At 46.2% G+C, this 15,495-nt stretch overlaps 1 protein-coding gene across 6 annotated transcripts in view; it reads left to right on the forward strand.

The window, feature by feature from the left end:
- The window catches only part of LOC125746278 (low-density lipoprotein receptor-related protein 1B-like), a 279,046-nt gene that overhangs the window by 132,029 nt on the left and 131,522 nt on the right, over nt 1-15,495 (forward strand). For all 6 annotated transcript variants that reach the window (XM_049020071.1, XM_049020079.1, XM_049020089.1 and 3 more), the window contains 4 exons: nt 6,859-7,023; nt 8,266-8,448; nt 10,346-10,546; nt 14,402-14,647. In XM_049020071.1, the coding sequence (XP_048876028.1) occupies nt 6,859-7,023; nt 8,266-8,448; nt 10,346-10,546; nt 14,402-14,647 (795 nt within the window). The remainder of the gene's footprint in view (nt 1-6,858; nt 7,024-8,265; nt 8,449-10,345; nt 10,547-14,401; nt 14,648-15,495) is intronic.

Raw genomic sequence — 15,495 nt, forward strand, 5'->3', positions numbered from 1 at the left:
TATTTATTGCCAAAAAACTCCATTTAAATTTGGTTCCAGTTAAAATTGTAGTAGTGTTTCACAAACTCTTGTTTTTGTGGTTAACTGACACAAAAAGCTTGTTTCTGTCATATCTTCCAAATACATGCCAATTAGCATGAAGATGTTTTTTTCTAAGACTTGATTGTTCTTGGTCTTGTAATTCACCAACCATGATCCTTCGGGATTTTTTTGCCTCTCTTACTATCCTCCTCATTGTACATAGAGGAAAAAAAACTTGGGTCCTCTTCCTGGTGGGTTTGTAACAGTTCCAGTTGATGTCCACTTTTTTTTATTATTGCCCTAGCAGTAAAAATGAGCATTTTCAGGCGAGTAGCTATTTTAATATCCATTCCCAGATTTATGAAGGTCAGCACACTTCTTCATTTGGTCTGTGTTTTCTCTTATCTTTCCCATGTTGATGGATGACTAAGGGAATTTGGGCTCTGTTTCACCTCATGTTTATACCCCAGTTAATCAGGAAGTCATGGATTACAGCTTGAATGTTCCTGCACACTCCAATCAATTCAAAGGTGTACTATTCACGTGGGAAACATTCTTCAGTTACATTGTGTTCACCATAATTTCCAGGGGTGCCAATAATTGTGGCACACGTATTTTTGTTAAATGCAATTACAGTCAGTCCTCATGCATTTGTGCTTCGTGATTCGCGAATTCACAGATCCGTGAAAATTTCATTGGAACCGAACTTATTTGCATCCGCGATTTTTTCCGCACATCTGCGAAATCCTCAAAAACCCTCAAAAAAGTTTTCATGCTATTAAGTTAATGAAGATTCTACTGTATTTTTGGGGAAAGTTCAAGACATTCAATTTAATACTTTGTACAACATTCCTTTGCCTGTATAACAGCACTGAGTCTTCTCCTATAACATTTTATAAGGTTGGAGAATACCAAGCAGGGCATCTGAGACCATTCCCCTTTACAGAATCCCTCCTGATCATCCTGGGTTCTAGGCCCTCTCTTGTGCACTCTGCTCTTCAGCTCAGCCCATGTTAAAAAAATCCTTAAAAAATGTGGCTTTCTTATGGAAATGTTCCTTTTTATGTACATACTGTACTGTACCTGTACAAGATGCGAATCCCATTCGCAAAGTTCATTCCCTTTGGAACGCTAGTGGTTACAAAAATATTAGAAGATAGTTTAATTTACTATTTTGTAATAGTAAGTACATGTTAACGTAAATTCAATCCCAAACGCACCCACGAACCTGAAGAGACTCTGAGGAGCTGTAACTCCTCATGTACACTATGCAGTCATTTTCATATTTTCACCGTACTGCACAGCTAATTCATAATCATCATCTTAAATACAGATTCATCAGTATCTTAAATGAGTACCCATACTGCTTGTCAGGGACGCCGGGTAAGCGACGGGCAGGCAAGTGGGCAGGAAGTAGGCGTGGAGGGAAAAACGGGGATTTATTCGGGTAAACAGGGAAACGGAGACTAGGAACCATCTGACAAAGACTAACATCAATGACGGACCAATAGGTAGGGCAAGACACTCAAATAGACAAGACTGAGCGAAAATAATCAGACACAGCCGGGCAAGATCAGGGAAGCACACGTGGATAATCAGGGGGCGTGGCACACACGAGGATTGGACGAGCCGGGCATGACAGAACCCCCCCCACCCCCAAGGCGCGCCTTAGGGGAGGCGACGGATGAGACGAGGGATACGGGACCTGGAAAACAAGAACAAAACCATTAACGGGGCACCGGGAACAGAACGGAAAGACAAAACTGGCACAGAGACAGGAAGTATGACAGGACCTGACATAGGACAGGAAAGGCAGACAGACAGATCAGGAAAGGGGACATGGAGGGAACAGGCGGGATGAAAGGACCAGGAGTGAACGGAGGGGACACTGGGGGACGAGGAGCAGAGATGGGAGGAACAAAGGGATGAGGAATAAACATAGGAGGGACAAAGATGGGAGACCAAGGAGGAAAGGCTGGGGGACTAAGGGGAGCCCGAGGAACCCCCAGCGGATGACGGGGAGCAGCCGGAGGGTCCGCAGGTGACCGGGAGGCCTGAGCAAGAGGGGACCTCGGAGGGGCTGAGGAGGCGACGGACAGATGAAGGGGACGAGGAGGAAGTCGGAGGGGGCACCAGGGGAGGAGAGGAGGGAGCTGAAGAGGACACCGGCAAAGGGAAGGAGGAAGGGGGAGCTGCAGCAGGCGACGGCGTAGCCATAGCAGGCCCAGGCGAAGTCCATCGGTGTGCCGGAGTAGGGGAACCTGCAGGCAACGGAGGAGCCGCCGCGGGGGAACCCGCAGGCGACCGACGAGGAGTCGGAGGCGGGACCGAGATAGGGTGACGAGGCTTTGGCAGGGGACCTGCAGGTGACCGCCGAACTGGAGTCCCAGGACCTGTAGGCGCCCCCCGAGCTCTAGTCAAGGCGAACGAGGGCGAGCCAGGGGGCAGGGCGGGTGGGACCCTAACCCCGCGCCTGTGTCCTCTCCCCTTCTGGGAAACTGACATGCGGGGTCTAAGCTGAGGTCGATCTCGTTTGGGTGAGGGCGGAGGAGATAGCAGGAAGGTCCCCAAGTGGTCCCACTAAAGCTCCTCTACCTCAACGGAGGGAGGAGCAGTGGTCGGGCTGTCCGGGACCTCCTCGGGGACTGGGGCAGGAGGGACAGGAGCTGGAGGGACTGGAGTGGGGTCAAGGACAGGAGTCACAGGGGTTACAGTCACAGGCGGAGGCAGAAGCAGAGGAGCCTCGGGCGGAGACAGAGGCTGAGGAGCCTCGGGTGTTGCTGCAGCAGGCGGAGGCAGAGGAGCCTCGGGCGTAGCGGGCGGAGGCAGCTGCTCGGGCTCCGGAGCTGCAGGTTGAGGCAGAGGCGGCTGCTCGGGCTGCGGAGCTGCAGGTGGCTGCTCGGGCTGCGGGGCCGCAGGCAGAGGCGGCTGCTCGGGCATAGCGGCCACAGGCGGAGGCGGCTGCTCGGGTGTAACCGGCGCAGGCAGAGGTGGCTGCTCGGGCGCAGGTGCCGGAGACGGAGCTTTCCGTATTAGGAGAAGCCTCCTCAGGTCCTCCACTAACCTCTCCAAGTAGCCCCGAGGAGAGGCGGGAGTGAACGCGGCAAAGCCATGCTGCAGCTGCGCAGAGAGCTGGTCCACTTCCGGGGAGCCCTGTGTGGCTGGTTCCTCCATCATCCTCCAGTAAAGTCCCTGGAGGGTGAAGAATTGATCGGCGATAGCTGCAGGCGTAGCTGGGACCTCCAGCTGGGGCGCAGCAGCTGCAGCAGGCAAAGGCAGAGGCAGCACCTCGGGCCCAGCTGCCGCAGGCGGCGGGACTGCCAGAACCCGCGCAGGCGAGACGGGCGTGGCCCCTTTAAGAGTCCTAGGGACTCGCGGCATGGTGTCTCTGGTTGTGCTGGCCCCTTTGTTAGCCAGTCGCGCTGGCTGGTAAAAATACCGCTCGAGGGGCGGCAGTATCTCCGTGGTGAACTGCACCGGTTCCCGGAGCAGGAGGGGTTCTTCTTCAATCTTCGTCAGGAGTGAAGCCGCAGTGAGGTAGCAGGCTCCCAGGCGGATCGTCGGCGCCTTTGATGTTCGCCTTCCTCTCCGCTTTTTCTTCTTGGGTAGGTCCGTCATTCTGTCAGGGACGCCGGGTTAACGATGGGCAGGCAAGCGGGCAGGAAGCAGGCAAACGGGCAGGAAGCAGGCAAGCGGCCAGGAAGCAGGCAAGAAGGCGAAAGTCGGGGAAAACGGGGATTTATTCGGGTGACCAGGGAAACGGAGACTAGGAACCATCTGACAAAGACTAACATCAATGACGGACCAATAGGTAGGGCAAGACGTGGACTCAAATAGACAAGACTGAGCGAAAATAATTAGACATAGCTGGGCAAGATCGGGGAAGCACACGTGGATAATCAGGGGGCGTGGCACACATGAGGATCGGACGAGCCGGGCATGACACTACTGTTTTTTATAACATTTTTTAAATCTTTGTATTTTTGTTCTCTTTTTTTCGTGGTTAGCGCACACATTTTTACAACTTATTATTTCTGTACATCTTTTACGTAATTTTTAATTGATTGAATACCTGTACTCTGTACGTACAGTACATGTTTCCTTTACATATTTTATTGAATTGTACCTTTGTTACGTATGTGACTTCTATCAATAAGTTTACAGTCCAATTCGTTTATTTATTTTACCTTCCTGTGAATGTAAAAGAAAACGACAGCCAATGTCGTCTTCTATGAATTAGTAGGGGTAACATTAGTATACCGTACTGTAAATGTACTAGTGTAACAAATATCCATTAGGCGATACTGTACTGTACTGTACTGTATTTTTACATCAAACATTTGTTTCCTTTAAAAGGTAATGTGTTAAGCTAACTTTTAAATGAAATTAAAGTCTTTTGGGAGTATGACTAGGGTCATATTTATGGTTTAAACTATAGAAATAAGCACATACAGCCATGGCCTAAATTATCGGCACCCCTGGAGTTTTTCCAGAAAATGCACGATTTCTCAGAAAATTGTTGCAATTAGATGTTTAGATTAGTTTAGATTATATTATTGTTTGTTTCCTTTATGTGCATTGGATCAACACAAAAAACAGAAAAAAAGATAAATTTCACACCATTTCACACAGAACAACAAAAATGGTCCGGACAAAATTATTGGCACCTTTTCAGAATTGTGGGTAAATCGTTTTATCTCAAGCATATGATGCTCGTTTGAACTCACCTGTGGCAAGAAACAAGTGCTGGAAATATAGCAATCATGGCTGAAGCTAGTTAAAATGGAGTAAAGTTGACTCAACCTTTTTGTTGTGTGTCTGTGTGTGCTACACTAAGCATGGAGAACAGAAAGAAGAGCAGAGAATTGTCTGGGGACTTGTGAACAAAAATTGTGGAAAAATACCAACAATCTCAAGGCTATCCAACAAGGCTCAAGTCCATCTCCAGAGATCTTCATGTTCCTTTGTCCACTGAAGTTCACAACACATGGCATTGTAGCTAATCTCCCTGGACGTGGATGTAAGAGAAAATTGATAAAGGACTGCAATGAAGGATAGTCCAAATGGAGTATAAACAGCCCCAATAAACTTCTAAACAAATTCAAGCTGTTCTGCAGACTCGGGGTGCAGCAGTGTCAGCTTGAACTATCCATCGACATCTGAACGAAATGAAACACTATGGCAGGAGACCCAGGAGGACCCCACTTCTGACACAGAAATATAAAGAAGCCAGACTGAAGTTTGCCAAAATGTGCTTGAAGATAAAATCTTTCTGGGAGAACGTCTCGTGGATAGATGAGACCAAGGTAGAGCTTTTTGGTAAAGCTCATCATTTTACTGTTTACAGAAAACGGAATGAGGCTTACAAAGACCTGCAGTCAAACATGGTGGAGGTTCTAAGATGTTTTGGGGATGTTTTGCTGCCTCTGGCACTGGATGCCTTGGCTGTGTGCAAGGCATCATGAACTCTGAAGACTACCAAAGGGTTTTTGGGGCGCAATGTAGGGCCCAGTGTCAGAAAGCTGGGTCTGCGTCAGAGGGCATGGGTGTTCCGGCAGGACAATGGCCCCAAACATACCTCTAAAAGCACCCAGAAATGTTTGAAGACAAAGTGCTGGAGCGTTCTGAAGTGGCCAGCAATGAGTCCGGATCTAAATCCGATTGAACACTTTTGGAAAGATCTCAGAATTGCTGTTGGGAGAAGGCACCCTTCAAATCTGAGAGACCTTGAGCAGTTTGCAAAAGAAGAGTGGTCAAAAATTCCAGTTGAGAGGTGTAATAAGCTTGTTGATCGTTATAGGAAGCAATTTGATTTCAGTTATTTTTTCCAAAGGGCGTGCAACCAAATATTAAGTTGAGGTTGCCAATAATTTTTTCCAACCCTGTTTTTGAGATTTGTGTGAAATTATGTCAAATTAGTTTTTTTTTTTTCTCCTCTGTTTTTTCGTGTTGTTGCATATAAAGGAAATAAACTTGTGTATACGGAAATATTTGTAGTTGTAACAATTTTCTGGGAGAAATTGTGCATTTTCTGGAAAAATTCCAGGGGTGTCGATAATTCGCCCATGACTGTATTACCATTTTTAGTGACTCTACCCAACATCCGCGAATCCTCCTCATTCGCGCCGGGTTCTGCAACCTAACCTTGCGAATGTCCAAGATTTGACTGTATTTCTTGATTTTTTTTTTCCTTTTAAATAAATTTATTTCACTGAAAGGTTTGATTTTTCTCATTTTTTCAGTATGGAGCTACTTCCGTAAAAGGTGCATTTTTTCTAACCTTTTTGCAGATCTTTACAAAGGGTGCCAATAATTGTGGAGGGCGATGTATTTTGTAAATTTTGTATATTTCAATTTACATTTAAATGTGGACTGATGTCCACGATACATAGTTTAGGGAAGCTCTAACACAAACAAATTGACACGTGCCTGTATGTAAATTTGGAATGTTTATCTATTCATTTATTGTGCGCTCTTACTGCATATTACTAGAATATTTTTGGCTTGTGTGTTTTGTGCTATATGGTGTTTTTAACGGTCATTCTAACTTGCGTATTAGACTCACGTAATGGCATGTGGAACGAATTACATCAGTTGAGAACTTCCTGTACATTTCCTTGGTTTTTATGGGCAAGCTAACCATATTCGGCATATATTGGGGATGGATGGATGGCTGCAAGGTTATGATATTTAATAAGTTTGCTTTTAAAAATAAGTTTTATGTATTGGATAGTCCTGCTTTGGAGGTGGTTGGGGTCAAGCTCTGATGCTCAGGCGTGTGGGGGCATACAGCTGTCCATCTGATGGTATTGAGACTAATGGCTACTGCCCCCCCAGACGACGACTGCGGCGACGGCAGTGATGAGGCTGGCTGTGTGCACTCCTGCTCCAGCACACAGTTCCAGTGCGCTGGCGGCCGCTGCATCCCACGCCACTGGGCCTGCGACGGAGATGATGACTGCGGCGATGGCAGTGACGAGGGCAGCACCTGTGCTGGGGCGGGTCAGTACTGTTGGGGTTGTCTTAACAGTGACATGGCACATTCATGCAGCCTGTTTCACTACTGCATAGCTGAACGTGGAAAGCACTCCATTTAGTTCTGTTTCAGGATGGACATGATTTCAGAAATTGCTGTGTTTACAAATGAGGGAAACAGGTCTATATCTGTGGAAAAAACTGCTAAAACATCTTTTATTTATCACGTATTCTTCAACAACAGCAGCCATTAGTCAGCACGGAGATCTGATAACTTTAAAAGTCAAACATCTTGACACTTACTGTGGGAAGCATTAATCTGTCCTCCAGTCCCCTTGCTGTAATTTGCCATGCCTCCGAAAGCCGGACACGGCTGCTGTTCGTCACTGGGCCTCCCCAAAACTCCTACGTCCTGGGGTCTGTTTGTGATCCTCTTTGCCCCCAGGGGGATCTGTGATCTGCTGTGAAGCACCAATCTGACACAGTCCCAGAACAGCGAAGCAGAGGGAAAACTGGGAACATTTTTTTAAGTATAAAAGGCTCTGTTTTGATTTTTCCCCTGAAACGCAGTGGCCTTATATCCGGCAGTGGCTCCACAGTGTGTTTTTTTGTAACCGTGTAAAGATCAAAGTCATCTGTGACTTTTCATATTAGTCACAGCAGGCCGTGACCCATCCACCTGGTTCTAGTGCCATTCCTTTTTGGTATTCCCCCCCTCCTCGCTCTGGGTTCCAAGTCATCTGCAGTCTTCCGAGGTCACAGGAAACTTTGTGTCCCATCCTTGAACCTTTGCCCAAGGTGCCATCTATCCAGGTGTGCTGTGAGCGACACTGGCTGCAATCTGAGATGTCAGCCCTCCCCCCGGCAGCACCTGGCATCCTCTGTGATGAGGACTTGTGCTTGGCACCCTGAATATCCCATACAGCTCATCACCACCAAGTCATCACCCCCCCCCTCCCCCACCCCCACACACACACGCACACACTTGGCTTTCACGTCTTGCAGTTTGAGGGACATGGTTACCCACCTTGCTACTTGGTATTGAAGCAAGTGGGGAGAAATGATGTTCATGGCCTGGCAGTTATACTAAAATAAAATACCCAGAATTGCCAATCAGAGCATACTAAATATCCCAGATCCTCTTCCCCCCTTAAAGTCAGCATTGTAGCTCTCTGGAGTTTTCCGGAAGTGCTTTCATCAGGGCATTTTGGAAACTGGAGCTGCCGTTTGCACTGATGCCTGTTCCTTTCTCTGCACCCCTGCATTTAGCCGCGCTCCCTGCCGCCGACTGCAGCGCAGATGAGTTCCACTGCAACGCTGATGGCACCTGCATCCCGGAGCGCTGGCTCTGCGACGGCGAAAGGGACTGTGAGGACGGAGGAGATGAGGCCGGCTGCCAAGGCACTCTCCGCATGTGTGATCCTGCTGCCAAGTTCACCTGCAAAGCCTCTGGTGGGTGGCTCTTCACAGACCATGCCTATCTGGAGTCTTCTGATTGGCTGGCCAAATTTCCTCTTTCTCTTTATTGGGGGTACAGGATCTAAGATTATCTAATAATTTGGAATGTGGGGTAAGAGATCCAATCCTGTAGAAGTAAGGACCCCCCCCAATCTCCTAAAAAGATTCCAAATGCCTATCTAGTGGGCCACAATCTGGTCCGAGTGTGGAATTTCAGATACACCTGAGCCCTGCTCACAAGGGTAATCTCACAGTCTAGTAGACATGCAACCCGGGCCAGTTATGAGCCATACTGTAGAACACACTTTACTCAATGCGCAACATTTTGAATTTAAAAACAGGAAAATGGGTAGGAATTTCTCTCCAGAGGGAACTTATCTTGAGGCCTGCCTCCATTTCGAGCAGTTATCCCGGAAGTGATGTCTATGCAGGGAAATTATCAGCTTTAAATTATCTTTGCCATGGAAGACTTTGTTGGTAATTATGTTATGGAAAAATAACACCAGGAAACAGTATAGAGAATGAACAGTAAAAGGATTCAGGGAACCCCCACCCCCATGTGTTTTCAGCCCTGGTGTCCTTGTTTTCACCCCAAGTAGAGGTGCCAGGTGTTTTGATGAAGATGTAATGGTGATAACATTCGCATTTCCAGTCAGGACTAAACATAAACTAAAACGGGCCTCCGACCCTGAAGTGCTCAGGTGAGGAGAGGGATTTTCATACTTCAATTGAGCTAATGAATGTTTAGGAAAGAGCCATCAGCGCTGAAGAGGGAGACATTCATTATGGGGCTTTAATTGATGCAGTGGTCTCTGAAGGGGGCACCTCCTTTCACACTGCAAAGTGACAGGTGCAAGGCTGATGAGGACACTCTACCTGGGTGGGCTCTCAAACAGGCGAGCTGCAATGAGCCCGTGAGCATCATCGATCAGTTGGCTCTTCTTTTAGCTCCCCCTGTCCCTAACAAAGAGATGCCTGCTTATACTGTACATCTGCTGTCATCCAAGTGTGTCATTTCCTTAGAGCAAGCAGACTCATTCCCCAGAGAACGAATCTGGCATTTCCCTTTGAATTTTCTGGTGCCTTTGGATTTTGTCTTGGAGCCCCCTGTTGTTCCATGTCCAGACGCTCTGCGTGTGCTGGTTCCCTCCAAAACGAGAGAGATGGTTACTCTAAGTCTCATAAATGAGAGAGACCTTTACCCTGACCCTCCTATAGGAGACTGTTACCTGATCCCTGATCCTCCTGCATGAGAGAGACCTTTACCCTAACTCTCCTAAATGAGAGAGATGTTTACCGCAACTGTTTACCTCACCTTCCTGTTGAGGCATGTCATTTGCATCAGTCCCTGCACTCTCTGTCGTTGTCCTCTATGCTTCTGGCCATTACCCTCCTTCAGCATCAGAAGTAAATGCTGAAGCTGCTCTGCCAGGGATTCCAATCTCGCCTTACGTTCCTCCTTGACATACTGAAAGGTTTTTCTCATGTCCCTGAAAGCAAAAGTGACGATGTGGCCAGTTTACCGCAGTGCCCCCCACCTGTCATGCAGTTTTTAAGATGCTCTGTGTAATTGTTCAAGCCTGGGAGGCAGTGGTCATTTTCTACAATTTTAGTTTTCAGCGGAGCTGAGGTGTCATCTGTTAACAAAGTGCTTTGGTTTCAGTCACGTTTGTGACCTTCGCCATATCACCCTGTTCACCTCTGACTGAAATGTCTCATTTTATCCCAGAAATATCAGAACAGTAATGTAAATTAAACTGCCAAAGTTACCACGGCGATATGAGGCTCCTTAATGAGAAAAGGAAAAATAATCAAGAGGTCTGGTTTGGGGGCCTCGCCTAGGGATTGACCACCATTTCTGGAATGTTCCTTGGCATCCCATTACTTGCAGGGAAGTGCGTCAGCAAGAGTTGGGTGTGTGATGGTGACCGTGACTGCGAGGACCTGTCGGACGAGGAGGGCTGTGAGGCGCCCGTCTGTGAGCCCCCCAGGTTCCCCTGTGCCAATGACAGTGCCGCCTGCCTGCCCCCAGAGAGCATCTGCGATGGGAAGAAGGATTGTGCCGATCATTCAGATGAAGCACCCTTCTGTGGTGAGTGGGATGCTTCTGAGGGTCAGTGCCATACACAGACTATTTATGTACGCATGAATTGTTCAGCATAGTACCTGGCGGCTACATTTAAAGTAGACAATTGAAATGATGAGTAATGAGGTTAATTATGTAGATTAGATTGTGAGGAAGGTAAGTAATATTATGGAATTTGAACCCAAAAATATGAGTAGGGAAGGGACACAAAAATCTATGGGTTCTGGTAGTCAATGCCAGCTGGCTGGCCCCCTCTTGCTGAGTGCATGCCCATATAGCTGGAAGGTGACCCAGGTGCCATCCACCACATCCCCCGTGTCACGATCCCCCAGGATAGAATTTGCAGGGTGTGTTGATGGGGGGCCAGCGCGCCCTTTCGAACCAGCAGCATCACAGTTATCGTTGATGCGTGACATGGATCTCCTGTCCCCAGAGATAAGCCTTTATCCCAATGACATGGCAGGGACAGTCGAACTCCCATGGGCATGTGATAAATGAGGCGTCCCTCAGCACTGAAACGATGAAGGTATCTTTTCAATGTTTCCTGTGTCCAATGAGGAGTGATGTGTATTTTGTCTCCGTGCTAATAACTGAAGGATGTAACTTCTTATGTCTTAATGTAAATGCATTAACAAATACAGTGACATCAGAACGACTTGGAAAACCTGGAAAATCGTGTGACTTGTGCTCTTCAGTACTTTATTTTTTTCTCTGTGGTTGTTTGTTTACTTACTCTATAAAATGCCTCCCTGCTTTGATGTTTTTATTACGCAGTCAGGGGGGTCTTGGTGTGTCAGATCACAGGGACATGGTCGACGGTGCATGTAATCCTTCAGTCTCCTTCAGGCTTGATAAATAAGCAACTTGACTGTGTTACTATGACGGGCTCCCTTGGGCCAGGCCTGGTCAATGTTGTTAGTACTGCCTCAGATTAGAACTGGTCAGTACTGCTATGACTGCCTCAGGCCAGGACCAGTCCATGCTGTCAGGATTGTCTCTGTCAGTACTGCTATGACTGTCTTGGCCTTGGACCAGTCAGTGCTGTTTGGTTATTTAAGTATAACCCTTTAACTTGCTCAGGGTGAAATATGCAATGTGGTGAACATTGTAGAGATAGACAGTAAGGAATAAAGGTGGAAAGAAACAAGAAAAGAAAGCTAAACCATTAAAGTTTGTTGGGGAAGGATGAAGCTCCCTGTGGCCATGAGACTGTTGTTGTGGTACGAGAATTCAGGTCCGGTATGGATTCTTCTGTCAAAAGCAGTCTCAGCATCCATGTATATAAAATCACACTGGGAAGGAGGAACTAGTATAATGAATGTAAACATGGATGGTTCTCTGAGTCACCCTCAAAAAACCTGGAAGTCTAAGGCTAGTGACTTGATCATTTATGCCAGAGCAGTGTTTCTCCTAGGTTTACAGCTTTGGGAGGGGGGGAAATGGACACCAAGAGGATTCATGATGTTCATATGTTTCTTTTGATGACATCAGTCAAAAAAACACGGATATTTTTGTCTGCTTTTCAGGCAGTTGACGTGACATATCTTCTGCCGCGTGCTCTCTGTCCGCTGGTGGGAGTGTGCTCACCTGTGTGTGTACGCACGTGTCTGTCCTGGCCAGGGTCATAGCTTAGACTTTCCAACTGGGAGAAACATGGAAAGTGTGGGTGTTCAGAATCAAAATCAGAATCAGTCCTATTATCACCAAATACATAGGCGTGTACAAGGAATTTGGCATGGTATGTCAGTGCAGTCAAAAGAATTTAAAAATAAAAATAGCACTAAAATAACAAGCACACAATAACGACGCTAGATACAATAGACAATAGAGTATCCAGATAACTGAGTGATGCAGATAACAGATTGAAGCTGTGCAATAAAAAACAAGACAAGACACTAGAGAATAACATGGTTTGAATAGGTGCCGACCCTCTGGTGGTCTATAGGCTGATGCTTGGCAAGGTCTCATCACCAGCCGTTTCATCAAAGGTTCCTCTTTCTATAAGGCTGACTTCACCCATGCCCTCCTTATTTGTTTTTTGCTTTTTTGAGCTGGGATGACTCTTAATGAAAGGGAATGAGCCACCTATGGGAGACCTATTCTGGAACTTTATGAGGGCTGTTCTGGAACTGTCTTAATGCTTGTTACGTTTTTGTGCAAGTCTGAATTCTCAGCTCTTTTTTCACCTTCTGAGTGGTTTCATCATAAACTCTCCCAAATGAAATATTTTTAATCCCTTATACCACAAGGCAGAGACTTTCACCAAGAAAATACCACAGCTGAGTACTCAGATCACTTACATGATATAGTATATTCAATAATTAATAGTACCATCTTAAATGCACTATTATTTATAAACTGAAACAAACTGTACCGCACCGCAGATCAGCAAAAGTGGTGGCTGTACCCTACCAATAAAATCCTTCAATTTAATTTTAATTTAATAGAGACACAGTGTCACAGGGGAAAATCTGGCAGCGTCTGATTGGTGAAAGTTGACAGATGCATTAAAACTGAAGTCATGGCCACCAAGGCACTAAATAAAGACGTCTATAAATGAATGCCTGTGAGACACCTCATATAACTGCAGCTGGCTTGCAGGCTTTGCAAGCCTTTCCGGGGCCCACGTGAGTTTGATTAATTAGTCGAAGCACCTCGGGATTATTCCGCGTGGTGACCTCCAGGAAGACTGTTGCCGTGCGACCTGATGTGGACCGCCATCACCCTGGGGGGAACAAAATATTCAATTCATCCTCGTTAAGGCTGTGAAGAATGTGTTAATCGTGGAATGAAACACTGCATGCTCTGAAGACATTTCCACCAATTTGCCCATCTTTTAATAAGCTCCAGGTGTTCTTTAGATAACTTTCTATTCGAGTGAGGAGAGCGAGAGAGATTCTGAGACATTCTTTGGGTTAATCAAGTCGAGTTGATTTATTTATTTAATGTAGCAGGAAAACTTTTAAAGGCTCAGGTGTGCGTTCTGGCAGCCTTGGGGCTCTCAACCAATCACATCCCTAAGTGGTGGAGGTGTGTCGCCTCCTTCTCTTACTATCCAAGTATAGTCATGGAGATTAAGTGTCAGATGCTATTGTTTTTTTTTTTTTAGTTTTGCTTTTTTCCACTGTCACTTTAAATTAATGCAGACAACAGTTACATGTACAGCTCTTTTGATGTTGACATGTCTATTGTAGTATATATGGAGAAAAAAATTATATAAAAGGCTGCTTGCCTTGGCTCATGGATGCACTGTCTGAAATTCCAGTCTTGACCGAGACAAATGCTTTTTCAGAGTGGCCTTGGCTGGGGCTTGGGTCAGGCGGGTTGATCGCTGATGTAATCTGTAAAGGGGCTTGTTGTATGTGTTCTTGGGACTTGGAAAAACAAGACTGTGAGAAACTTTACAGATATGGGAAGGACGTTTAGCCCGTCTTCCGTTGGACATTCCATACCTTAGTGTGCCGCCATGATTTAATCTGAAAGTTTTGGCCTCTTTGCACTCCTGGGGCTCTTACTTCACAAGGGCATTACTGGTTCTGTACTGTACTATCTGAACTGGTCCCCAGCTGGGTTCTGCATTAGCCCTTGTGCTCTTCAATCAGTGCTGATTAATGACAAACTCATTAGCTTGGCTTCACCTTTACTGTGCCTCTCATTATTTCTGTAGTACTTGAATTAATCACCTCTGTTAGCTACTGGGAATGTTGTTTCCGTGGGGAGCAATGGCTGCCATTCCTCCAAATGCAGCAGTCGTGGGTTTTTCACCCACAATGCATTGGGATTGAGGCCCCTCGACAGTTAGCTTTGTGCTGCTCAGTGTTTCACCACCACGGTTTCCACATCCCCTTGTTGCTTATCCAGAGGAGTGCACCTTGGGAAATGGAGGCTGCAGCCACCAGTGCACTGTTGTCCCCGGCGTCGGGGCATCCTGCTCTTGCCCGCCAGGCCTCCACCTCGGCACCGACAACCACAGCTGTGAGGCAGTGGATTACTGTGGCCGGCACCTTCGCTGCAGTCAGGTGTGCGAGCAGTACAAGACCACTGTCAAGTGTTCGTGCTACCCAGGCTGGAGCCTGGGGCCTGACAGTGATGACTGCCTGAGCACAGGTGAGGCTCGGCCACCACATTCAGATAAATATAACCGGCATCCGTTGTGTTGTGGTAATTGTCTATCGTAATATTTTGTGTCACAGTAACAATCCATGGTAACATCTATTATATCATGGCAACAGTTGATGGTAACATCTGTTGTCATGGCAACAGTCCATGGTCACGTCCATTGTGTCACGGTAGCAATCCGTATAAACATCCATTGTGCCATGGTAATGAATAGAAATCATTCAGGGATGGAGTATTCATCTCATTGATTACTACTGACATCATAATTACTCAAACAGGTATTTGTAATATATTGTCCTGTAATATACTGCTCTAATTTAAGAGAGGGATGTTTTGAGTTAAATTCACATAAGAAATATAAGACACTTCGCTTGAAAACCCCCCAAACGCAATTGAATGGATACCAGAGATTTATGCTGCATGTGTGAAACTGCCGATCATGCAAAGCAGAATTTCAGTTGCCTGTGAGAGCTGTAAATAATTAACGATGAAATGGAAATAAATAATTTAAATTAAATGCATGCCCTTAAAAGAATTTTGAAGAGGGAATGGTTTTGCCCCCTCTAAATGTATTTAATTGATTTAACGCTATTGAGAATCCTGACAATTAATACCCTCCTAGCAATAAGATAGTAATCCTGTTTTTCCAAACATGATATACAGTATCTGTTCATTTTCTGTTCATGTCACTCTTCTGTCAGAGTGTGGGGTTTCATGTTGAGATCTTGGATGTAAAGACAAGTTGTTCTTGAGGCGGAACTTTGAATTTCATTAAATGACAAGATAAAATCTCATCAAATAGAACTGCGAGAGCCAACATGGGTGGCCTTAACTAT

The sequence above is a fragment of the Brienomyrus brachyistius genome, chromosome 1 (genome assembly GCF_023856365.1).
Source record: "Brienomyrus brachyistius isolate T26 chromosome 1, BBRACH_0.4, whole genome shotgun sequence".
Lineage (NCBI taxonomy): Eukaryota > Metazoa > Chordata > Actinopteri > Osteoglossiformes > Mormyridae > Brienomyrus > Brienomyrus brachyistius.